Below are 27,413 nucleotides of genomic sequence, written 5' to 3' on the forward strand. Positions count from 1 at the left end.
TAGGAGCTGTATGTAACATCATGTGAATTTTTATCAAAGAGAACATAAAATCTTCTGTTCCATTACTGTGGGAACTAAGAATAAAGCCAAGACATAAAGAATCCAGACATGCATCTTTATCCTTAGTCCAGGAAAAAGGATTTCCACATTCGCTTTTGCATGTGAGATTAATCCCAACCTGTGACTAATAATACATAAGTCAATACTGTGCTAACTATGTTGGGTGGTTTTTAATTACTTGTTTGGAATGCCTTTGTATCTTTCTTGCCATTTAATATTATGAAAGACAATGCATCTACTTGAAATTTTATTAACTCATCATAGTAGAATACAGCTCAGTACAGTACCCTTAACAGTTATTCAGCTTACACTGTATGTTTCCCTTCCTAGTAATTTCAAAGTCATTAAACTAACACCACACTGATTTTTATGAAATTCAGATCCTGAGGAGGGGTTTTGCATAACTAAAAAGAAAAAATTAATCCCTACTTTCCTGCAAATACACAGGGCCTATTGGGAGAGAAGTACGGGAATATCCGAATACCAGGGGAAGTTGAGTCAGCAGAATTTGAAATGATCCTGGATGCTGCTGTAGAAGCCAAGCTAGAGACAAGGATTTTAGAAGAGTGGTACTGCAGGGATGAGAATGCAGTGCCACCAGCATATTACCTCAGACCAAAATCTGAAATGCTGAAGAACTACCAGAATACAGTAAGTCATAGTCACCTCCTTACAAAATTCTTCTCTATTAATTACAGTGGCAGGCAGTCCTCAGGGCCAGGCACTGGCCGCTGTCTCTGAATTAGCCTCTACAGTTCTGTCCACAGCTGGGCAACTGGTGCTGTGATGCTCCTTTCCCATACGTGAAGGGAGCAGCTGCAAAACACCAAGGAACATGACGGGTCATGACTCCTGCACTGATGCACTCTCTGGTAACAGCTAGAGCAAGTGGATTTCAGTCATTCATGACTCATTGGGGCTAGTGGGACAGTTGTACAGATTTCTTTTCCCTTCTCTGATGTTGGAATAGGGAGAGCTCAGGCTCTCCTGCCCTGATATTGTGCTTTTGCTAGATTTCAATGAACAGGATTTGCAGAGGAAATACACACTTTCCTTTCTGTCCTCATACAAGAAAGGTTTTTAACAGTCAAAAAAGTGCTTAGAGCTGTCCTGAGGCAGATCTCATATTTTCAGCTTATTAACTGTATTCTAACAGAAGATTTTTGAACACTGTTAATTATGATTTTCAAAACAGGCATTTATCTTTAACCAATGACAATAAAAACTGCATATTACCCAGGGCTCAGTTCTACCCTCTTACATATCCAATATACCCAAGAACAGATTTCAGTGTACAAAAAAATGAAATCCTTAACAGTACTCACTTTGAGTGCTTACTGTATTAACACAAGAAAAATTAAATTAAACCATTATACTGCATTCATCTACCATGTAACAGAATGTTTTTTCTGTTGCATGAAAAAACATTGAAAACATGAAAAACATAGACACAGAAAGAGTTTTAATGAGTTGAAGACAGTATAATGTGGCTGATTTTGAAGCAAGTTTTGTAACTTCACATTTTTTTGCAAATGCCCACAATATCTCTTTGAATAAAGCTTGACTTTTTTGTTATTAAAACTTTTTACCTTTCCACAAGCTACTGATACACAGGAGTGAGAACTTAAAACTAATGAGAGTTTCATCTCATAAACTTACCAAAAGTAATAAAAGATACACAGCTCTGAACATGACAAAGAAGGGTTGCTAGGGAGCTTGTCCTGGAGGCTGCCTTTTTTCCTATTACACCTTCCAGGAAAACTGGAGACCCCTTGAACACTTCACCTGCAGCAAGTAATGCAGCAGTGACTACTAGCTGCCTTAGAGAAACCTCCATTGTGGCACCTGTGAGATACCATCAGAAAGGATTAGTGAATTTATATTAAAGTCCCTCTCTGGTGACTGTAAGATTACTGTTACTATAGCAATGAGTGAATGAAAGTAATATCACATATAATCTTGTATTTTTCAAATATGGAAGCTAATATTAGGTCTTAATTACAGGTACCAGGAACCTCATTTTCAGATCCAAATTCAGATTTTGAGATCCAATTTTATAATAATAATATTATCATTATTATTATTGTTGTTATTATTATTATTATTTCTTATTATTAAATGAGCAATAATTTTAGCAGTATTACTGCTGCTTTATTATCATTATTTCAGGCTTAGTTCTCAAAACCCTTTTTCAATAAAGGTACTGTTGGTCTTATTCCTGAAAAATATTGCATTAGCTGCCTACAGTAGGAATTCAGAAAATACTCAAAGTAGCAAACTTTCAGAATTCTAAAATGCAATATATTATGATTATCTGCAGTATAAAAAGTGAACTCTTACTCATTTATTTTTAGTGTATATGTTTCTGTGTAACCATGGCATTTATGACCTTCAATGTTAGACTTTTACTTTCTGAAGTTGTAAATGTGTGTATTCCAGCTACTGTTTAACTATGGGTATTTTTTAAAGATGGAATCTTCTTCAAACTCTGTTAATGAAAACAAATGGCAAGATATATCAGAAGAGATTAAGAAAATTTTTAAGACTGCTGTGAAATTGCTGTATGAGAAAGGAAAAATGAAACACAGCCAAGCAAAGAGATATCTTTCCTCTGGTAAAGTTCTCATTATTTCTATATTTTCATTTACTGTGTTTTCTACCAACCTTTCCACAAACAGGAAAATGTACTTCTGTCAGCATTTCTCATGTAATTGGAGAAAAAAAAAGTTCATTGTGCTTGCTTGAGACCAAAACCCATATGAAAGCACCCAGCAATTTTTCTGTGCTTTTTCTGTGTTTTACAAAAAATGGATGCATTCATTCAAGAGTCTGCATGGTGGGGGTGGGGGGATGTTCTTGAAGTGTTTATAAAGAAAAGTTAACAGAGACTCTTGTGTTCTCTTTCCAACTCAGCTATTGAAGATGAACTTGATTTTGCCTTGGGTAAACAAACACCCGCTTTCCTAAAGAAGTGTGTTTGCTACATTCGGAAAATTGCCAACATTGAGCGTTTTGTTAAAATTCCAGAGATGGGAAAATACATGGATGTGGTGCATACAGCTGGGAAGTTTCTACGAGATCCTGAAGCCCATGAGAAACTGATCAAGCTCAGGGATGAATTCATTCCTACCATTGTCGCATCGTCCAATCTGAGAGTGTACACATCTGTCACTCACTGTGACATGAAACTGGGTTACTCCCAAGAAGTGGAGAACCATTACATTGAAGGACTCGGTAAACAGTTCTATGAAGACATGATTGATATAATCCAAGCAACAGTGCAGCAGAATTTTGACACTGAGACAGACTTGCTGTACGATGAAGTTCTTCAGCACTCATCGCTATGTAAAACATACTCCGCTTTTTATGAATATAGATGCGAGGCACTAAACATAGTTCACAAGTACGTTCTACCTAGCAAAATAGGACATATTAACCCTCTTATCATATATGGAGGACCATGCACAGGGAAGACTCTTTTATTAGCTGAAGTGGCGAAGAAGGTAAATAAATACCTTACATAATATGGTGATGTTAGGACTATTAGTGTGTAAAGGCCAGCTTAGTTTTCATTCTTCCTTTTATCAACAGGCCTGATATCAATCTGTAATATATAAATTAAAAATAAAAAGTATATTCTTCGTATTATTGTACACATATTTCAAAAAATACTTACCTTTCAATAATAGTATGTGCTTAGCCAAAACTTCATCAGAGCTTTTAAAAACCTAAGAGGAATCAATATATTTTTGAAATAACAACATGTATTTCAGAAGGATCTCTTTCCCTCTTGTTCCACTGAGGTCCTACCAATCTGAAACCATCTAAATATCATATGCTGGTTTTAGTTTTAATCACAAATACAATATGTCTTTCCAAGTCATGCCATCTTATGTTCTCATCAGAAATTATTCCGGAATTAGTATGATACACTTGCTACAAATCTATCTATAATAACCTGCAAAAATACCTGTACGTATTTATCTGACGTATGCTGTTTAAGTCATTGAGCTGAGTACTACAGGGAAATGAGTGAAACACTTTGTGCAAAGCAGGACCAGTTGCAGAAAAGACCAAGCTGGCATCTCTAAGCCAAATTCTCCAGCTGGGAGTCACAACTTCGAGTTCTCTGCAGGGTGCTCAGGGAGTTTAACACAGTGGGCTGGGGAACAGCTGTTTCAGCCAGAAGGAAATGGAGAAGGGTACAATAATGTTTAAAATCCCATATCTTTCCCAATTGTAACTTCCTGTAGACTCACATTAGTTGCATATATGAAATAGGGATTTGCAACTCAAGGCCTCACTGCAGATCTGGGTATATAAGTTAACCTAGAGACTCTGGTTACACTTTTAAAATATTCTGTAATAACTTAAAGTGAGGTTAAAAGACTGAGTAAGAGAAATGAGTGTGTCAGCCTGTACAGAGAGGACTTAAAGCCATATTCCTCACTTGCTTAGAGTACGCTAACCAAAGAATACAGCAAGAGATACCTTTTATCCTTTGTGGCAGCACATAAGAGCAAAAGTCACAGGCACACCAAGACAGAACTGTGGTCCAGCAGAGAACTTCTGTGAAGGTAACCAGCTAGTAAAGGGCAATCTGTGCTCTGATACCTGTCCTCCAAAACCATCAGGGCACGCATTTATACTCAGCTGGGAATCAATGTTAAGTTTAGGTGGGAAGATGGTCTGCCTGGCCAAGGATGACATTGCTTAGTGTCTAAGAAAGTCTATTTATAAGAGAATCTACCTACTGACTTCCAGAAGTGAGGCACAGATTTTGCAAAGAGTGCCCTGAGATTTATGGACTACATTCTACTCATGTCCCCTTAGACGTAAGCCTGTGGATCTGGGTCTTAGTGTTTTGAGGTATTACCTGTGCTAAACAAATATGGCATATGATATGAATTTCATTCAGTGTATATAAATCAAGCCTACCTTGAACTCTGCCAGTAAAAGCATTTCCATTCAACCAGTAACATTTAAAATGTTTATGTACATACAGGCAATCACTTTTTATAAACTCTGTTACTGTGTTTCATTTTGATATTAACTACATTATGCTCTATATTCTAGGCCTATTCCTGGTTGCAAGAAGAAATGGGACCAGATTCTGACCCTGTGGTAGTTATAAGATTTTTGGGATCCACCGAAACAAGTACAGATCTGAAGAATATACTTCAAAGCATTTGTGAACAATTAGCAGTCAACTATCGTTGCCTCGTACAAAGTTACCCAAAAAAGATTCATGACCTTCGGGACTTGTTCATAAATCTCTTGAATGAGTCTTCATTCCACAGGCCACTGGTGATAATATTTGATGCCCTAGAACAGCTAACAGATAGTGATGATGGTAGGAAGCTCTGGTGGCTTCCCATTCACCTTCCCCGTTCAGTACGGATAATTTTGTCAACACTGCCAAACAAGCATGGGATCCTGCAAAAACTGAGGTGCCTTATTCATGAAGAAAATAACTACATTGAATTGACTGCAAGGGACAGAAAGATGTGTAGCCAAGTACTAAAACATCAGCTGCTGCGAGTTAAAAGAAAAGTAACATCAGGGCAACAAATCTACGTCAATGAAGCATTCTCCAAGTGTACACTGCCTATGTTTGTGAACTTAACCTTCAGAGAGGTCAGGAACTGGAGATCTCACAAAGATGTAGATGAGTCCTCCCTCTGCGTCACTGTCCATGAAAGCATAGAGCAGTTGTTTTGGTCACTGGAAAACAAGTGTGGATCAAGACTATTGTCAAGAGCACTTGGCTACATCACGATGTCCAAATCTGGCCTAAGTGAAATGGAACTGGAAGATATTTTAGCTCTTGACAACAGTGTTATGTATGAACTGAGTGAGAGTGTCAGAGAAAGTAACCCACTGAGAATTCCATATATATACATTGCAAGGCTTAAGGAGGGCTTACAGGGGTACTTAATAGAGCGACAGGTGAAAAATGTAACACTGCTGCTTTGGGCAAATAGGCACTTGCAACTAATTGCCCAGAAATTGTACCTGCAAAATGAAGAAGACTTGCATGAAATGCACACTGTCATGGCAGAGTATTTCCTTGGTGTTTGGTCAGGTGGACGAAGGAAACCTTTTTACAGTAATGACCAGTATCTGAATGGTTGCCCTGCCCCTGACAGTAGAGGCCTGAATGAGGATGAAAAGCACTACGTAGATCAGACTGCTTTTGACAGGCAGGCACCTGATCAGCCATGGGTCTTTCAGTGTAATCCATTAGAGCCTGATATCTTTTTTATCAATCACAGAAAAATGACAGAGCTTATTCATCACTTGACACGATGTGGAAGAACAGATGATCTTCTGTACGGAGTCATTATGAACTTCAGCTGGCTGTACACCATGATTAGAATAGGGCAGTTCGATAAAGCACTTTCTGACATAGAACTGGCTTACACCTACTCTCAAGAAAAGGAACTGAAATTTCTGGCCAGTACCCTCCGCAGTATAAAGTTCAAAGTAGTAAAATACCCAGGTTCGCTTTCTGCTGAATTGCAGCAGAGGCTTCTCCCAGTAGTAAGTTCATTGCCCAAACTCAGACATCTCCTCTTAGAATGTGACAAGGATGGACCAAAGTACTGTTCTATTGTCCCTTTGCATTCCTCCATGGATGTGACTTACAGCCCTGAGCGCCTGCCGCTGTCATCCAGCTGCATGCACGTCATCGAGATTTTGCCTACTTTTAATCCCAGTACAATTATTGCTGCTTTAGAAAATGGCTCCATCAGCACTTGGGATGTAGAGACCCGCCAGTTACTAAGGCAGATTACAACAGCTCCATCTGTTATTTTAGGCATGAAGCTTACTAGTGATGAAAAGTACCTTATAGTGGCTACAACAAAAAACACTCTTTTGATATACGATAACATAAATTCCTGTCTTCTGTCTGAGGTGGAAATTAAGGGGACAAAACATTGTGGAGTTGGGGGGGGCTCCAGTTTTATAAACGGATTTACGTTATCAGTCAACCATGTGCTTGCTTGGCTGGAGGCCAGCAAAGATGTTACTGTAATAGATCTGCTTTACGGTTGGCCTCTCTATCACTTCCATTGCTGGTATGAAGTGACCTGTGTGCAGTGTTCTCCAGATGGAGTTTATGCATTCTGTGGACAGTACTTGAACACTGCAACCATTTTTCACTTGGGCAGTGGTGAGAAACTGGCCACTGTGACCTCTGAATTTTCTGGTGGATTTGTGAAATTCCTTCTCATTCTGGACACCGCGCAAGAAATGGTGATGGTAGACAGTGAGGGTAGCCTCTCTGTTTGGAATACAGAGGAAATAGCGAATCCCCAGCTTACAGATGACTTTGACTGTAGGAGAGAAGACAGTGAAGTTGTCAGCATAGAGCTTTCTGAAGACCAAAGTGCAATTTTAATTTGTAAGGCTCTCAGCATTGAACTTCTTGACACTCATGTGTGGAAGGTGGCTGAAAAGTTTAGAGCTAAACACAACGAGCGCTTCATCTCTGCCGTGTTGTCCAAAAACGGCAACTGTATAATTGCTTCAATGGAAAATACCTCAGCCATTTTTGTTTGGAGAAGAGATACAGGACAGTGTATGGCAAGCTTACAGGAAATCTCAGGAACTATAGTCAGGCTAATTAAATCAAATCATCATAACATGCTGCTATCCTTATCCACCAGTGGTGTCCTTTCTATTTGGGATATAGACATCATAACTGCTATGTCCAATATTGACAAATCTGGCAAGCCTATCCAAAGACTGGTGTTGCCAGCCAGAGGTGAATTAATATACACATTGGATGGATCAGATTCTGTCCATAAATGGAACTTCAGCACTGGATTTATTGAAGCTGTGTTCAAGCACGAAGGTATCGTTGAAAACTGTGTGCTGACCTCTTCTGGAGAGATTATGGTTACATCAGATGATAAATGCAGCCAGTACGTATGGCACACAGTTAGTGGTGAAAATATCTTTCGCATTAATGGACAAAAAATCTCGGAGCTAATGATTACTCATAATGATCAATTTGTAGTCTCTCTCTGTGAGCAAAATGCATCCAGAGTTTGGCGACTGGCTACAGGGCATAGAGTTTGCAATATTTTAGTTGCCTTACAGAATGCATTTATAACAACTGCAAATACATTCGTAGTCGGAATGGCGAAGAATAAAGTGTTGGCAGTGAGTCTCTGGACAGGCAGTATAACCAAGAAGTTTTGCTGTGATGATGGTGCAAGCATTGTGGATATTAAGCTGATACCAGACTGCCCAGATATTGTAGTATTTATAACATCTACTGAAACTGTGAACATCTGGAGCCTAACAGAGGAAGTCATCTGCAGACGTGTACAACTGCCTACCAATTTCTTAAAAAATTTGGAAGACTTTGAAATATCCCCAAATGGGAAGCTAGGAATTATAACCCGTGGTGATGAGAACATCAATGTGCTTGATTTATACAGTGGAAAACTCCGTGTGGTTCACGCTCCAGGTGTCATCTGGCGGCAGAGGCTGTCTCGTGATGGCCGCTATCTTGTGTACATCTGTTTCCGCAGTGAAGAAGATGATGACAATGGTGCGGTCTCTAGCTTAATTGTAATGAGGCTAGCGGATGGCAAAAACATCGGTGCCTGTTCTCTTTATAAAACTCCCACTTTTCTTGCACTCTCACAGAGACATTTAAATATTATTATTGGATTTGATGATGGAAGTATAGGTACTTACACTGTAGTGGATCGAGTTGATGCTGCACTGAAAATCAAAATTGCTACTTCAAACAGCCGTCAGATTTTCAACAATACAACACAGGTGATTAGGCCAAAATGTCACAATTACAGCTTCAAAGTGACTGCAGACTGCATTTGGAGGGAATCAACGGAAGTATTTGCAAGGGATAGCCCCATTACAGTTACAGAGCCTGAGGTGAGTGAAGCAACACCAACCAAAAAACACAACTATTGCTATGAGAAAGTGTGCTCAGCCATAGATTGCAGAGGACACAGTTTTGCTCCTGACAACTGAGTAACCATCGGGATGAATTTATCTGAATAACAGTATACATGCATAGATTTGTCTTCTGAATTCACGTAAAAAACAGTGCATTTCTTGGAAGACAGACAGAAACAGCAGAGGGCAGACCAGCTGTTTTTTCCTCAACAAATATTCTTACATTTATGTAAACATAAAAACAAACGTAAAGCAAATGGGCTGCAGGGTTTTTTAATTTTCGGAATACAAGGTTCAGTCCAGGATTTCACCAGGGCCTTGATTAAAAATTTCTAGCAATACTATCAAAATTGTTATGCTATTACAGAAGTTAGGTGATCTTATCTGGGATTGACAAACTGTTTTAATTAGAACTAAAGCTCCACATGATCGATGAGAAGAGTCAGACCACTATTTTATATACCAAGTCACCTAGATGGGTCTATAGCTAACAGCCAACTTTATACCCACTTGCAAAAATGTGTTTTTCTGCTTGATGGTGCAATGACAAGATGTCACCTGCCAACCTGGAACACTTGATACATTCCATCATCATTTAAATAATACGTACTACTTTTTTTTTTTTTTTTTTAATTGGGATTAATCTTTGGGTTGAAAGTAGTAGGTGCCAGTAGCTGCAAACATGTCAACATGTGAGGTGATAAGTATTTGTTCACCTCAATGAATGGACTGAAAGATTATTTTTTTTAATTGCATGCAGGGATTTCAGGTTTCTGTATTGTGATAAAAATGATAAAAACCTAGGTCATAAAAGGAATATAGGATTTTGGGTTTTATTTTTGGTTTGGGGAATTTTTTCGTCTTCACAATGTGTATTAGTATAGGTTGTAATGGAAACTTTTTCAAAAAGAAAGGGCGTTACAAATGAACAGTTAAACATATTAATTTTTTTATGTTAAAAGGTTGCTATCCATTTTGTTGTCAGAAAGTCTAAAGGATCTCCTATGTCCCAAAAGTAATTTAAATAGAAAGTTTTCAGACATACCATGTATTAGTCTCGATAACATTTGCCTTACTATCATTTCTGTTCTTTCTGATGATAAATACAGATCAGATGACCAAACACTCTGGGACTGCTTGTATATGTGCTGAAATACTCCACTAAATGTAAAGGCTGTCCAAAGGTCCTTTACTGGTCCAATTTGTAATGGGTTTTTCTTACTTCCACATACTTACAAGCTTCACTTTCTGCTTTAGAACTGTTCTGAGCCTTTTTTACAATTTTACCAGTTTCAAGGCAGAAATTGTGAAATAATGAGAAATGCTTCAGAAAAAAAAATTTCATTTACCCAAGTAAAAAAATAAAACAAAACTGGTCAACATCTGAAAGGATAAGAAGATTTTTCCCTCCTTACATATCTTAAAGATAGCACACCTGTGGAAATATTTTCAAATCATTTAAACAAAACAGTTTTATTTTTAAAATCAGAACGCCATGCCACAAATTTTCAAGAAATGAATGCTAAGCTAGAATTTAATGTAGTGTGTGAATGTTCAGTGTACAAGCCAATATAGTATATTAAGTGACTTGAATGATTTTTCCTAAATTGTTTGCAACCAATAGATCATATTGAATGTTTTTATGTAAACTTTGTATTGTTGGGAAAACCTACCCAATCAGAGATTTATATTTTCATAAATGTCAAATTTAGTTAAATTTTGTTACAGAGTTGTTACATTAGAAATCTATTGCAGTCTTCAAACAATATACAGTCTTGTGTATGCATTGTTTGTACTAATAAACTATGGAAACAGACTTGTGTGTCCCCCTTGATTTCAGGGAGATTTCAGCCTGGCAAAGGGACACAAGGGATTTACAAGTCCCATTAGCCTGTATTTAATTCATTCTTAAGGGCTATAGTCATAAGGGAACATTCCAATATTTTTCCCACTTTAGTTAACTAAATCAAGCATTCAAAAACCAATGAGATTCACAAAAAAAAAATGCATGCTTATATGCTGCTTATGACTAGATTGCATACTGCCATTATGCAAGTCAACATTCGTGAAGGCTTGTATAACCTACCCAGTGGAAAGCACAGAAAAGTTCATTGAGCACCTGAAATCCTTCTCCCCTTCAGACCTGTGGAGCTATGGGAAGGGGCTGTGGGATCCACACCTCCTGGGATCCTGTCCTGAAGGTAAGCAACTTCCACCTTCTTCCAAACACTGGGTATGACTCACACATTTCAGCCTTGAATTCTTTGCGCATAATGTTGGGAAGTTATCTCCCATCTGCCAGGAGAGTAGCTCAGTTTGGGTAGTAAAGGAGTATAGCATAGAAACAAAGCAAAACACAGAAACAGAAATGTTCTTCGTTTTTGGGCACCACTACCAGAACCTAGCTGGTCCCAGCTCAGCTGAGTAGCTTATAGAGCACCCAAACTTGCTTCTCTTGTTTTCTGGCTCAATGAACTTTGGTCTTCTGCACAGTGGCACAGCTTCTTGGGGCTGGAGACAGTCCCCAGAAAAAAGGAGGATTGATCTAAATGTGAGAGCAGTCTTGCCTTCATCTCAGGCCAAAGAAGGAATTGATTTTAGGCCTTGTCTAGTTTGTCAAAGCAGTGGACTGACATACGAAAGCAGTGATGCTCTATATAACAAGCCATGGGTGTTCTTGTCCTGCTTTGAACCTTAGTCTTTTATGTTCTAATCAAGGACAGCAAGAGTGGGGCAACACTATTATTTTTCTTAATTGTAAAACAGTGAGAAAGATGAACATGATTACTAATCCACTTAAGCCCTTCAGCCAAATGCTGGGTTCCTTACCTCATTGAAGGATGCTGTTTAAGTCCTGTCCCTCCTCATAGTTTTTAAACTATCTCATTCAGCTTTCCAGATTTCTGAATCTATTTCTCATGGGTCAGACTGCTCACAGTGAGCCTAAGCAGCAGACACAGTTTCTGAATGGCATTAGGCTGCACAGTGTCCAAATACTTGCTACTGCAAGAATAAGCACTCCATAGCCCCTCACAAATCTGTCTCCAAGTACATCTGTGTAGTGGTACAGGGACAAAGTAGTTTCTGTAATAATGAGCCATCCCTAATGGCTCTATCCCTACACAGGAATACAGCAATTTACTTTCTTTTAAGGAGTACTATTTGCATATTTAGAACAAACCTTTCATTTATTCTTTATATGAAGTGCATCAATAAACGGGCTTAGATAGGGTCCGTATTTTCTGACATAGAAGACTCTAGGAATAGGCTGTAACTGCAAGAAAGCTTTAGAGGGGAATTAGCCGGAAATTCTTTGGCAGACAAAGGTAAGCCAGAGGTCAGCTAGAAAAAATATTTTTATCAGTCATTTCCTTTGTACCACAGCTGGGGAATGCACGGCCCGTGACTTTATTTCATACAGCCTGTGGCCATTTGACTTTTTTCACATTATTATCAGATAACATCAAAATGTAAGTTAACATGTAGCCTGGAAAAGGCATTCAGAAGGCATTCAGGTTTCAGTGGTTCACCAGCCCTGATTTCTCCTTGCTGTGTGTTCAAGCCCTGTGCATAAACCTATGGAAACAGAAGTTTTAGCCATCTAGCAAAGGGAATGTGCAGCAAAAAACTATCACTAAAATGGCATTCATATGCAGGGGGGACTATTTCAGCCACAGATCAACTTAAAATCCTAAGATTTTCCCCTTGCTCAAAAGCTATATGTGTCTGTATGATACATCATAAAATGGGGCCTTTAGATCATTACCATTAGGGTATTAGCAACAGTCTGCTTTGTTTTATTTTGTTGATCAAGGATTAAAAAATATCTGTTTTAACACAAATATTAAGACTGCAAAAGGACAGAATGCTGAAATAATTTTTTTCTTTTAATTATAAAACCAAAGACATTTTTTCACACATTATTTTTTGTGTAATCATAAAATTGATCATGTAATCATCAAAACATGGACTAGGGCCTTTGGATAGTTCTGGTTATCAAGGATTTATTATGAAGAATCACTGTCAAGCATTTATGCCACAAATATGACATACTGCAAAGTTCTTGTACCCTATTAAGGATGTTATTCTATATCTCTTCCTGGAATACCATGTTGCTGCAGGGAAAGTAATGAGCTACATCTTCCCAGCATGGTCACCAAACACCATTCCTTCCAGTTTGAAGGTAGTCTTCTGACTTATATGATGGGAAGTGATGCTGTCAGTGTGGGTCTAAATCATAGTCTCAATTATCAATTTCAACAGGGAGGTCAAAGGCTGAAGGAATAGTCATCATGATCCTTCCCAGGGCAGGATGAGGCATTTCATCATGTGCTTCTCCAAAAGGGGCAGTTTGAATCACCATCCTTCTGTGAAAAAGGAACTTTCACTATCAAGGACCAGCTACACCATGCTAAATTCACTTGAAAACACAGGCCAATAACCAGAAGACTGTAAGGGAACATTCTCCCAAGATGTCCAGTCCAGCAGAATGTGCTTTCAAAAATCACAAGTGGTTCCCAAAGTGACTGTTAAAATCTGGCTGTAGCAAGCTCTTCTTCCTGTTTCTTCTGCCCTATCATCCCAAGCCCATGCTGCTCCTGCTTACTAGGGTGGGTAATGTTCCCATCCCAACTCAGCAAAGCCCCTGACATGTTCCCAGCCATGGTACACTGTCCACCTGCAGCGCCTGCCCTTTTGGCAGCACACTGCGCTCCTTTCCAGCCTCAGCAGGGAATATACAAAAAGCAAATTTAAGGCACATTCACATGTTCCTGCTCTCACAGCTTTCACCACACAATACTGCCACACCAGCATGAGTCTTACTTTTACATAGCATGTAACAGTTAAATAAAATAATCTCCCGGCTTTCATGCTACAGCTCTGATTCCACATGCATTTCAGTGCATGTGAGAAAGCTTCTAGACTAAAATAAATCTATTCAGCATATTTAAAGTGAAATACACACACTTGCAAGGTGACAGATGAAGCAAAAATCCAGACATGCTGTAGCGCAAATGAAGACAGAACATCCCAAAAGCAACAGGATAGTTTGCTGCCATTTGTCTCCATTATTCCATTGCCTGTTAGTAAATTGCCCAGCACTTCCCACTGTAATATCATGTTGATGATAGTATCTGATGTTACAAAGTTAACCTTTTGGGCTGTAATTTTTCAAGGCTTACTTCTATCTCAGCAGCAACATTCTCCAGAAAACCTCAGCCAAAACAGTTGACTAAGGTACAGGAAAGAGATTAGAGGAAAAAGAGGATTTCTGCAGGCAGAATGTCTCGGCTGCTTTTCCTTTGAAAATATGTTGTCACACCCATGCTTTTGAAAAAGGACTATGGGTTGGTGAGACAGTGATCATTTCCTGCAGGAGACAACTGTGAAAATCTGACCAAAACATCACAGCAGTTTGCATGTATTCATAGAAAATACTAGGTTTCAGGAACAGTCCCCTGCTTGGGACTGCAGAGGCTGGGGCAAAACTTCTCTACTACTGCAGAAATACTGGGTGTGAGTTCAAGAAACCACAAGAATCAAGTTTGTAGAATGACAAAAATACAGTAGCCCTGAGAAGGGTCTGAAGGAGGCTGGGTATCAGGGAAAAAAGGGAGGCAGCCTCCCCCAGGTCACTTCCAGTGATCTCCTAGCCTACAGCATAGCTTTTTGACTGGTATGTTTCTCAGCCTGTTAGCCCAGCTCATTAGCCCAACCACCATGAGGGTAATGGCAAAATACTACCAGATGCAGAGGTGGCCCACGGGGGCTGGCTCTGGCTTGGCAGGGCTGTAAGCTGAGTAAACAGCACACAGCATGTATGGGTCCGTGCACAGCATCACGCTCCGTGCTGTCTGCACCTTGCACCCTCCTCACCCTTCTCTAACAACCTGGGGATGGGTTAGGCTGACAATTCTTTACTTACTGATCAGAGAGCCTTTGGGAGAGTTCAGTGAAGGTTTTGCAGTAAGACATTTCCTGGCTCTCGAAGCCCATTTTCAGCTAAGACTAAAAGCTTACAGGAGAAAAATAAAATAAAAACTAGAATCTGCCAAAGAGCTGTTGCAGAGCTTTGCAGTTCGCTAGCTCACAGGCTATAAATGATATTTGGCCTTTACGATATGCCATAGCTTTCTGCTTAAAAGAAGCATATCCAAAGCAGCTTGTATTAATTTCTTTGCTGGCGTCCGGCGTTTCAGCCTGGCTGGCGTGGCTGCGCAGTGGGCGGCGGGGCTAGGTGGCGCCGGGCTAGGTGGCGCAGCCGAGTCTCTGCGGGCCAGCTCGGGGACCCCGCTGCCCCCCTCAGCCCACTGCTGAACCGAGTTCGACGGTCGCATCTTTAGCTCGCCGCAGCGCGCGCGAGGGGAAGCACGACAGGGCAAACAGCCCGCTGCTGAAGTGGCGTTTTAGGAGGATGCTTTGCATGAGCCCGACTCCAGCACGCTCCTTCCATGGGGAAGGCAAGGATACAACCCCTGCCAGGCAGGGAGGCAACTCTAAATCCAGCATTATTTAGGCTGAGAACAGCACACCCTATAGCAGCTGAACCTCGTATAACAGCTTCCATGAGGCTTAACATCACGAACAACCGAAGGATTTAGCAAAACATTTCCAAAGTACTATTGAGTAGGCTCTGTCAGCGCTGCTTTGGACCCCCTCGGTTGTGACGCAGGCAGTTAGATGACACAATGTTAGTGCCAGTTCTTTACAGGAGGGCTTTTTTTACAGTTTCCAGGTACATCAATATGTTAAAGATTACAGCTGGGAAACACCTGACCCAGCTGCTTGCAGATATTGCCTAAATAAAATCTCTCCTCCTGCACAGGGAACACTCTCGTAACAGGATTGTGGCAGCAGAACATCTTTCACAATAATTTTGGAAGCACCACACCCAAACCAAAAAAATTCCAGGAAAGTCAGCAACTTTCATAGGTAAACATGATATGATGCCTGCAAATACACCTTATACCCGAGTTCCTCAGTAAAGCATCACCCAAAACAGTGGGGATTAAATGTCATTGCTTGGCAAAATGTAACAGAGGACCTTTCTGCCAAATCCCTCCAGCACTCTTTGGGATATGAGGAGACTTAATGATATGAATATGCAAATGACAATATTAATACACTGACAGGCTCGAACTTTGTTGTGGGTGTTGTAAGGGACTGTCCCAGAGAAAAAGGAATCACTTAGCATGTGTTCTTCCTCTTCCCCTTCTTCTAACCCTGACCAGGAAACGGTGAGCTCTATCTGGTTTTTATCCAGCTTGCAGGTAAAGGGTTACAGATTCTAGGAAGTATTAAATGCAAACTTTAAAGGATTTTATTTTCATCTACAGTCACATGATGCCTTAATACCCAATGACACTAACTACAGTGTCTCATTAAGAGGTCATGCAAACTCCCAAGCTAAACAAGGCATTCTTACATATTTAACATTCAAATGCAGAAGCCAAGCTAAGCCATGGAAGATTGTAATCAGAAAAAAGCTACACTTCCTGATCCACACAAAAGCTACAGGTAAGAAAAGTTCTTCTTCCTTTGAACTTGTAACATTGTGCTTTCAAGAGAAACTGTTTACAGGGCATATTTTGTACTCGCTTTCTTTTTTTCACTTTCAAAATAGCCTAACAGTTTTATCCTGAAAATATCTGGTATCACTTGTTCCACCTGTTGTAGAGTCAGTACTGTTTTTATACTCAGAAACACCATTGGCTCAGCAGAATTCAAAACAAGACTAGTTTTTAAGCCACATCTATTTCAAAAGTAGCATTTTAAAAGATTTCTTAGTTATTGAAATGGTTGTGTTGGAGTATGTGGGGCAAAGGGGGAGTTAATATGTCTTTTATGTCTGAAACAAAGGGATTTAGAACTCTTTTGACTTTACTTATATCATCAATTGCATTTGAATGGATGTGGCTTCCTCACTGAACTTACATGATTTCTGATTTCTCCTCCTAGAATTTGGTGCATTTAAAAAAAAGAAAAATCTTAGAAAAGCATATGAAAAGCAGATGGGGAATACTACAGTGCTCCATAAAAGGAGACAAAGTTACAAACTACAGAGTAAGAGGAAAGTCAGTTAAAACCCAGTTAATTGAGAATGTAAACTACATTAAAGCGTAACTATTTTTACATGGAGTGATAAAGTTTCAGTGACAATTGCTGGCAATATTGCAGGAGTTGTCTATTTTTTTTTACTTCTGCTGAAGGATTTTTGCAGGGTACAGCATTAGCATTTTTATCACAAAGATTCCTTTCTCATCACAATTTTTCTTTAAACTGTAATTGTTTTCAGACAGTGTTCTAAATACTCAGCATTTTAATCCCTTTATAGGAATTTAGTTACAGAATACATTCTATAGAGCTACAGAATCTATATTTACTAAAAGATCTCTAGTGCATCGTAAGATTTCCACCCCCTGAGGATTCCCACTGCACAAAAGCAGCAAACAGTGTTTTATTGATTTACGCCTACAATGGTTGGGTGGTGACTGCGAGCAATATATTTTTTCCTTAGTTTATTCTATAAAACCCATCTCTTTTTCTTCTTCCCACATAACACTAAGGGATATTAAAAAGAAATTAAGAATAATAGCAACTACAGCAACTTGCTTCAGATTGACTCTCAACTTTCTTTGCAAAAAAAAAAGTTTTTTTCATTACAAGTACTTAGTTTACCAATAAGGCTTAAAAAAAATAATAATCATTCACTTTCAAGGTGCCCATCTCAGAAAAGTAAGTCTAATGTTGAGGAGGGCCAAGACCCTAGTATAGCCTAGTATGTTCATCCTCAGACATCAAATAACTTTTTATCAAAACTAATTGTACTCCTAACCTCCCAGTGGAGTCACTCACAACTGCTCTGGTGGGAATGCAGCAAGAAGCCACTATGCTTTAAAAGAACTGTTCCAAATTTACTATAACTGACCTCTGAAAGTAAATTATTTACAAAAATCTATTTAGAAACTCTTGTAAATAAGTGGCTTATTTGTTAAGCTGAATTTAAATCTCAGGGGAGTGAGTGGAATGCACCAGCTCCCAAATAAACAAGCAACCTATTACACAGGCTTTCACTGAGAAGAAACGTTGCACCTGATACAGTAGGAACAGCCTGCTATGGCCGGTGCCTTTTAAGAAATGTTTGTACAAATTGGGTGTGTCGTGGTAAACCAGCACTTAGTAGCTCAGTTGTTAACTGTATTGGATGTCAATTACGTAAAGTATCTTTGTGGAATAGAAGGTAGAATGAACACTGAAGTTACTCTGTGACCAGAAAGACAGACTGGCCATTGAATGAGAGGGAGCCATAACTCCTTTCCTAAAGAAAGGAATACAAATGAGGCATCTGCTGTCGTAACACTCTAGTAGTTCAGACTGTTTTTATACTCGGGATTTTACACTTATTGCAGGAATTTGTATGGCTCTAATTATTACTTTTTTTCCTGATGAAACAAACCTATCTATTCTCCTGCTTTGTCACATCAGTAGAGAGTCAAACGTAGTGTTGTTTCATGGGCAAGATATACAAATAAAAAACTTCCTGCTCATAAACAAGGAAAGAGAGAGGTTATTGGAAACTGAGATTACTGGAAACCTAAGAGAAACTTTTTTCATTTGGATTTTGGGCAAAGTCAAGCAAACATAAAAATAAAAACACTACCAGCAGTTTGGAAGAGTTTTCTTTTTACCCCAGAACCAGAGCTAAGACAAGCATTAGTCAAGTGTCAGTCCAGATCTTCCAAAAGCTTTGTGAGTCTCAGGAAACTTGTACCAGATTTAAGGCTAATACTGAAAATCGTCAACCTGATGATTTTTGTGCAGCTCTACGTAGGTAGGAAGACCTTGCAAAACCTGCAAGTGAAGGGAACAGTGGCCTCCTTGGAAAGCCTGGTTGAAAATGGTCACTATGCAAGGTAAATATTTGTGGGTGCTGAGGCCCTTCTCTTAACCACAGTGTTGCTTGTATCTGATCTCAAGGAAACAAACTTAAGAAGTATTTGCTCCCAGTCTTTACTGAAGGAAAGCCAAGGAAAGCCTTTCTTCACATCTTTCAGGAAGGAATGGTCTTTTGCTATGTTTGCACAGTATCTAGTTAAACATGGCCTCAGCGTTGCCTACGTCTTCCACTGATACCATTTCACAAAAGACTTGGAGTGGGGGGGACTCAACACATACAACCCACTGAAACATGATGAAATGTAGTCAGGCAATAAATATATGTTTGGAACCTAGAATTCCTCCTTCAGACCCTGTTTATCTGAGGATTACATATGGTCACCTGTCAGCAGACTATGCCCGTGATTTCCACACAACAAAGTTGCCGTGTGGAGGGCACAGCTAACAGAGCAGGAGGCCAGATCTCCACTGCTCCTTAACCAGGCCCACCTCATTTAGCACCTGATAATGCTAGAGAAGTCATGTCAAATCTCATGACCAAGCAACGATGCACGGAAATTCTTGATTTTTACTAAGCTACAGAAGAGTGCTGGCAAGCAAGATGTATTGCCAAGGAGAATAGGTATAAAACACAATGTAGTTTTACTTATTAAAAGTTTGACATCAAAATGCACAAAGTAAATGAGTTTTGGTAGAAAGGTCAAAAGGGATTATTGGGGGGGGGTGGGGGGAGCGGCCAGCAGTTTTCCTGTGAGCTCTCCTCTGAGTCACTTTCACTTAGACATACGGAGGAACTTTAAAATTTTATTAAGAGCAGAGTACATTGTTTGGAGACTAAATATTTAATCATTTACAGCAGGAAGCAGGAAAAATAGGCCCAAGTTTTCTTTTTTGTGTGACGTTTGCCTGTCTGCAGTTTTTACACACGTTTATTTAACTTCCATTTTTTCACTTTAACCACAGATGTCTGCTGCAAAGCCACGGATGCTTTCTGCTTATAAAAACATTTCTGGTTGAATATTCTATTAATTCACCTTAGTTACTTTTCCATTTGGGATAGCAAGGAATAAGCCATCTCCTTGGGGCTTACTTTTTTTAGTGTTACCAACTGGGCCTGGCTCAACTCTGCATCAGTTCCCAACTCTTTAACAGAGTTGTGTATTCCTGTTACAGAGCAGTTAATTGTCATATTTTATGTAAACAAGGTCCAATGCCTTGCTATAGCAAGCAAGCTGCTTTTCTGAAAGAACTCAGTAACAAGGACAAGAGTATCCCATGTCAAGAAGAACACACCCCCAATGACTAAAAACCCTATCAACCTGAAGTCCACCCTGGGAACTTTTCATACTGGCTCCAATGGGAACAGTATCAAATCCTCACGCTGTCAAGAAAGGCCAGGTGAAAAAGTAATAGCTCAATTCAAGTTACGCCAGTGCTACTTAGCACACTGCTGCCAGCAGAAATGACAGCATGGCAGCAGTACCTGTTTGCCTGTGCTGGACAAAAACTCTCCAGACTGTATCAAAACAGACTATTTCACTTCTGCCCAGTCTCCCATGCTCAGGACAGGTGCATCTGGATGTTAAGGCACTTTGCCCACACACGTTGGCATTAAGATCTTCTTATGATACACTTCAATGCAGAGTCTCTGAAGGCAGCTTTCAGGCAGGAGAGACAGCAAGTGTCCCAGATGAGCCATATGGAGCCACAATCCCACAGTCCTGAGGACCTGTCATCAGGCTGTGGGTCTGTTCCTCCCCTGACTGCCTAACCTCCCCAATTTATTTATTGCAATGACTCTATTTATTGACTGGGTTGTATATATTACACTCACTCCCCCCTTCACCCCACAGCCACTTTGCAGCGCTTTTATCAGCTGTAGATTTGGGAGTGCCCAGCTTTACCTACCTTATTAAGCTCCTGGGCTTTGTGCAACAGCCTAAGACAGAGAAAGCACCACCTATGCCCTGACACAGCTGCCCAGCAATTTCTTTCTCTCCCTTCTGGGCTGTGCTCTCCCTCCTATAGCCACACTGGTACAGCAGGGGCCCTCCCTGAGGCCCACCATGTCAGGGCATTTCTCATATCTGGACAGCAGACCGCAGCCACACCTGCTGCTCTTCTTGCCCATCTAGCAGATCCACACTGCTCCATGTTACAGGCTGTTTTGTCCCCTCCAAAAAAAGTATTACCAGCTCTTATGCCTCTTATGGCATGCAAGCTTGACACTCGTATTTGCATGATTTTAACACTACAAGTTTCCACAGAGCTATTCTTCTCATCTACTTCTGATCTGTTCATAGTAAAAGAAGCATAAGTCTCAACCAAATTCAAGCTTTTGATGTAAGGTGGCAGGTTTGTTCACTTGCAGCTCAGTGGAAAACAAGCACTTACTGTCAGCTGTCAGGAACCTGAAAAAAGCTTTGTTAAGGTCCCCTCTGTCTCTATTTTTGGTTTGGGTGTGGCATGGAAAAATAATATTTACCATCTCAGTAGCTGTGCCCTTTGTGTATTTGTTTTCATATTCCTTTTCCCCATGTGAATTTAGCAGATGTTGCATGGCTTGATATCAGTCCTGCATTTCTGTTGTCAGAGTACGTGTATGTCTCCACTGAACGCTAGTAATTAATAGGCAATGTCTGTGCAGCAAAGATACAGACTCAACTGCCAGCACTGTTTCAGAAGCAAACATGGATAAAGACCAAAAATACCATAAGATTTCATTTTCAATGTAAATGAAACAAAAGCTACAGTGATCAGCTCTGAACCGAAGGCCTCCAGGGGTCTGAGAAGCCACAACCATGAACAATGTCTAATTTCTGTCCTTAACATCTCTTTTTAAATTAAAATCACTTGGGAGTATTTTCCATTGCTTTCCATGAATGTACACAGATTGCTAAAAGGCTAGTCTGGATTTACCAATATATATATTAAAAACTAATGCTCAGTGCAATTATGCAATTAATTACCTCCTATAAAAATGTTTCCATTCACTTCATGTTTATATAGAGTACAAACATACGGATTTGCAAACGGCACCAATGATCAAAAACCCCAAAGACAGTTTAAGAAAACAGAGCGAAGCCAAGGACAAAGAGCTAGACACCAGGGGAAGGCCAGCTTGCTGCATTCACAGCCAATACCAGCATCTAGTATTCATCAGACTACAGCCTTAGCTTTGTTTCATTTCTCTGCCATCCTTCCATGATAAAGCTTTACAGTGGCACCACTGAAACCTGTATGGCTGGACTTTCCTCCTGGAGAGAGCGTACCTATCTAGCTCAGAGCACATATGGCTACCCACATTTTGTGTACGGGGGAAGGCTAGGTCGGAGAAGCAAGAAGCTAAATCAGTCCCGTGGCTCAGTGCAGGAGGCAGAATGTGAATGCAAGTTTCCCAAATGCTCTAAGGGCCAAATCTGCCGCTAGAGACCAACACTTTAAAAATCCAAGCCAGTGTCGACAGCTTTCTAGTCATGAGGCAATATGTCACACTGGCCAATAAAGAAAGTTCTAACACACAGGCAGCAGGTATTTGCTTTATGATACAGCTACCTGAGACACAGCTTTTATAGCCATGGCATAAACTCTTTGGAACAAAGAATTCTGCTGGAAATGTCAGGCTATTGTTAGCATACACCACCACGAGCAACTCCACTGCCGAAACACAGTCCAGCAAGTCAGATTTAGTAGTGCAATTTTCATTGATAATTTTGGTGCATACAGTCCATTCTTTTGCACAGGATTAAAAGAAATAGAAGGGGGGGGGGGGGGGGGGGGCGTGAGGAGCAGAGATTACTAAACTGGCTCAATGCCACACAACACTAAGTCTTTCAAGGCAATGAATACTTTTCTATAGCTTTCAAGTACTGTTCTACTGACAGACTGAAAAAGGCTGCAAATGCATAGATAAGCAATTCAGTAATACTACAGAAATACAACTGTATTTCACTGCTATCTCACCGTTTCTGTATCTTACCCATATTTCAACATTTTTAATGCAGTGAGTGGTCAATACTTTGGATCTGCCTTGTTCTGAGAAATAGTTATCATAATTATAACATAAAAACTCTATATTCTTGTTCACAAAATCATTATATCTAATCATTCCCTTAGACACCCATCATCACTCAATGTCTGTTTAAGGAAATTGGTTTAAAATAACCAAATGGATAAGTTCACCCGCACTCAAAACAGCTCTAGATTAAATTACGTATATGTTTTACATTTAATCTAAGTGCTGTATTTAAAAGAAAATCCCTTTGAATCAAAAGAATTCATGTAAAAGAAAAAGTCACATCAAATAAAAGGGTCTTTATTAAGGCATTGTATCAGTCTTTTCTTGAAGATTTTTGACTGTAACTTTTAGTGATTTCTGTATTTTTCTGTTTCAAAAAGTTTATTAACCATTTTCTCAGTACTTTATAGCTATGGCCCAAATATTCCTCTGTTTTTCTGCTCTCTGCTGACCATTCTTTATGTGAAATGTTCAGGAACAATGAGGTAAAAAATGACTCCTGGTATGTTTCCCATACTTGTTACGTAGAGGCAGTACCATGTAGGGGGAGCACCTTGAGCAATAAAACTGGGGGGAAAGACACCCATACTCACAAAAAAAAGGGTGAAGGAAAAAGAAATGCATCTATTGTATTAATATCTTTCAGGCTATGCCTAACCTGAAAGCTAATAAAGATATAATCTGATAAAGAAACTGGTTTATATGGTTCATACTGGTTTAGAAGTTTTCCTATTTTTAGTATACGTATTTGATCCTTCTCAAACATCTCCAGAGCTGTCTGTGTCTAAGCAGTTCTACTTAGAGGTTACAAGATCATCTCAGAAATAACTGCTTGAGCCAGGCACAACCATAGCCTTACCATTCCCTGAAATACCAGATTCTAAACATATGGCACCCCAACATGCTAGGCATTCATCTGAATGTGGACCACTAGTACCTGACATAACAAACAAAATTACCATTTTGCTCACAAAATAAACCAACTCTGCTCCCACAACATGTCAAATTCTTCTGCTGAGGAAAGGATCCTCTTCAGGTATCCAAACACAACTATATTACTTCACCTAGATTTCATGCTGTGATCCAATTAAAAAGCAACAAAAATAAGGAATAATGATGAAAATTATAAAACTGATTTTGCCGTTGTTTCCATACAATACTGGGTAAGGAAAGTTTGAGTTTGAAGTTTCGTCGGTTGGTTTTTAAGATTAGCAAAGTAAATTTTTTCTTTCAAACTCACTGACTCATCTGCACCAAGTATACTGTTCTCCAGGCTTGAGATTTACTTCTCCCACACTATTCTTCTTTCATGCCTTAACCCAAACACTGTGCCCTACGCACAGCCTTCTGATTCTTAGACCTGCCAGCAGCCATGAATTTGGGCAGGAGGCCAAGCTGTTAATGCACTGTGTTCTCTTTCAGTCTTGCCAAGAAAATATACGTTTTGACTGAACAATGAATTTATAGCACGTGATTTGGGGGTCCTACCTACTCCTCTGTGTAGGGTTCACTTTGAGCTAGAAGTAAGAAGCCAGGGATGTAGCTTTTGTGAACTCAAGCTATTAATAAACAAGTTTCAGTATGCTTTCATTCTGTTTACATTCCAATGTGAAGATCCAGTTATAATTTGAAATTTTCTGAAAAGATTTTCCAGGCTGCCAGCCACACAAAATACAGCTTTTTTCCCTATATCTACTTAAATTTCCTTTGAAACAATGAAACCAACATCAACCCTTTACCCTGTGGATTCTGTTTGCCCTTCCAGGAGCTGAAGTTTTGTGTTTTCCTCCTAAACCTGTTGAGTTGTCTTAACCTGTTAAGCTGCCACACATGTTAAATTGCCTTTGTCACATGATTTTGAAGTCTGTAAACCACTGATTCTTCTAATCTTATGAAATTTATTTTCCAGTCTCTGTAGCATTCTACCTTGCTGCAAAACAACAGATCTGCACAAAAAATTGTTTCATAAGGCCAGTATTTGAGATGAGCCTCAATAGCGTGGCTTATTGCAAATCTGTGGTTTGCCCTGCTGTAACAGCTGCATTAGAGTATTTGTTAGGATAAACTAAACCTGACTGAATTTCTCTACAGTACATTTAGGACAGATAATCCAGCAGTGGTATGCTCTCTGTGCTACAGGGCTTGTATTGTTCAGCATCATGCCATGAAAGAGCCTAGATTTGTATGTTCTATTCTCGGCATGAAATAAAGTTCATCATAGAGTGAGATTTCTTTGTTCAGTAAAACAGATTTTTTTTCTGGCCTGTTCAATTCTACTTTATCTAACACTCCTATAGCCTGCAATACTCTTCTGTCTGCAGAGTTCACTGTGCAGTGCAGTGCTAAATCCATCGAACAACTCACCTAGACACTGGCACAATTTCTCTAACCCAAGGACTGAATCCATCAAATGCCACCTGTTTTCTAGGTTTGGCCTTCTGTTTCCCCAATCTGTGCAAGTCTCTGCTGTTACCATGCAGTATTTGTACTTTATTCAGGTTGTTTTGGTTTTCCTCATCTCCATGGTATCCCCAGAAAGAAGCATAATATCCAAAGGTACAATAAAAAAAAAAAAAGCCTTTTGTGCTTCAGGAGATATACAGGGTTTCTTGAATAAGACTCTGGAAGCTTTACAAAAGAAATTACATGAGTAAATATACTATCTCCCTGGAAAATCCATGCTTCCTCTTCCCAAGCAAATGGAAAGGTTAACTCCATCAAGCCCTGCAGATTCCAAAGTCCTTCATCCTCAAAAATTCCTCATCACATAGCTCTTACAGCTCATTTGACAGAAGGAAAATTAAGCTTAAGTTGGCAAAGACCCCATTCATTTATGCCAAGAAAATCACACACAATTTGGAGTTAATCAATAGCACAGAAATCCCTTCCCACCTACCACATGGAGCCTGGTCTCCAAAAAATCTGCAGTCTCTCTCTAGTGTGGTATTTGAAACAAGCCTGTTGGCAGAACGAGCTTCACCCTCCTCTCATGCCACTTCTGCCACAGAAATCTTTTGCCACTTTCCTCCCATGATAAAAATAACATACCTATGTGGAAAACAAAGGCTAGAGCATCATAAAGCCTGGAAAAGACTGATTTGAGAAAATCTCCTCAATGAGCCAATATATTTTTCTCCCACTAAGAAACACTGTATGTCCAGTCCAGCAAAAAGCAACACAAACAAGACTTAGCATTCATGTCAGTGAGCCCTTTTGAAAGGCCTGGTAACAAAGGCATGCCTGAAACAGAGGCTGGGTTTCACCTTTCCTCTTTTTCCAGGCATTTCTTTTGCTTTCCAGGAGGTCTGAAGATCTCTTTATAGAAGCAAGATTGCAGCTGATTGCCACAAAGCTTTCCATGAATGGCCTTTTTGAAGCATCCAGGCTGAGATGCCAGGAAGACTCTGAGGTGTTTGTTATTCACAGTGTGCAATTACCCAGATTCCATTATACTTCAGGGCTTTTGCCCTCCCTTCCTGCAGGATATCCCCATATAAAGAGGCTGCAGGTGCTTTGCCTCTGAGTTACCTTTAGTTTTTCACAGTATTTCCTTGTTTGTGTTACAGCAGCATCTACAGGCACCAGAAGCAATAAAGGCCTCATTGGTCTGGCTGTCCTGGAGACACCTAGTAAATCATCCCTTCCTTAAACGTTTATAGATTACCTAGACAGTTCCAGACTAGATCCAGACTTCTGGCAACTGCTTACTTTAGGAAGAGTAAGGAAGCATAACCCAATCCCACCTTGCTTATTAGTAAAGAATATACTATCCCTAAGAAATAAACACTCTGAAATTTAATACGTTTGGATTTAGGAGGTACTTAACCACCTGAAATCCCAAGTGATGGGTGACAGTAGGAGGTTATCATACAGTATGTGGTGGGCACTGCCTCATGTGGCTTTGACAGCAGTGGGTTCTGGTGTCTGCCTGGTGCATGAGGTGGGCTCAGAGCTCACGTAGAGTAGCAGGGACTCTTCAGAGTCAAGGTTTGTGAACCTTAAGTTGCTGTGGAAAATGGGGCTGTCAAGCTGCCTTGCTCACATAGAAGGGACCTGCAACAAGCATGCTGCTGTCAAGCCAAGTAACAGGATTTCAGACAGCTACACAAATTTTGTGGGGCAAAATCTAATACATAATAGCCATTAGTATCCCACACAGCTAGGCAGGGCCTTTGTGAATTGTTCCGCCATGATGTGGCACTTTGCTGCTGGAGCTGGGCCGGACCACTCCTGCAGCCCACTCACTGCTGCATCAACAGAAAGTGCAGGCAGGCAGCAACAGCCAGAAAGCCACAAACAGAATGCTGGGTGTTAGTCAGGCCTCTTAATCACAAAGCTGTCCTCCCCAGTCATTGCTCCACCCAAACCACGTAGCTAGTTGCCCCAATATTCATATTTGCCACCTGTTTCTTTCTTCTTAGGCTTTGCCTATGGAGACATCCTTTCCTTAAGCCCAAGTTTCCACACTTTCATGTCTGTAAAACTTTCAGCTACCTGAAAA

The 27,413-nt window shown here is 40.0% G+C and overlaps 2 protein-coding genes across 3 annotated transcripts in view; both read left to right on the plus strand.

The window, feature by feature from the left end:
- The window catches only part of NWD2 (NACHT and WD repeat domain containing 2), a 56,981-nt gene extending 46,168 nt beyond the window's left edge, over positions 1 to 10,813 (plus strand). The window contains exons 4-7 of the mRNA XM_056323177.1: positions 508 to 711; positions 2,530 to 2,674; positions 2,974 to 3,563; positions 5,137 to 10,813. Of these exons, the coding sequence (XP_056179152.1) occupies positions 508 to 711; positions 2,530 to 2,674; positions 2,974 to 3,563; positions 5,137 to 9,072 (4,875 nt within the window). The 3' untranslated portion in view covers positions 9,073 to 10,813. The remainder of the gene's footprint in view (positions 1 to 507; positions 712 to 2,529; positions 2,675 to 2,973; positions 3,564 to 5,136) is intronic.
- A 5,383-nt stretch (positions 10,814 to 16,196) lies between these two features.
- Positions 16,197 to 27,413, plus strand: part of C1H4orf19 (chromosome 1 C4orf19 homolog) — a 105,385-nt gene continuing 94,168 nt past the window's right edge. Inside the window, exon 1 of one of the 2 annotated variants that reach the window (XR_008823894.1) lies at positions 16,197 to 16,515. The gene's annotated coding sequence lies outside the window, so the exon portion shown is untranslated. The remainder of the gene's footprint in view (positions 16,516 to 27,413) is intronic. The other variant, XM_056351778.1, reaches the window with a different exon arrangement.

The sequence above is a fragment of the Falco biarmicus genome, chromosome 1, assembly GCF_023638135.1.
Source record: "Falco biarmicus isolate bFalBia1 chromosome 1, bFalBia1.pri, whole genome shotgun sequence".
In the NCBI taxonomy this organism is placed as follows: domain Eukaryota; kingdom Metazoa; phylum Chordata; class Aves; order Falconiformes; family Falconidae; genus Falco; species Falco biarmicus.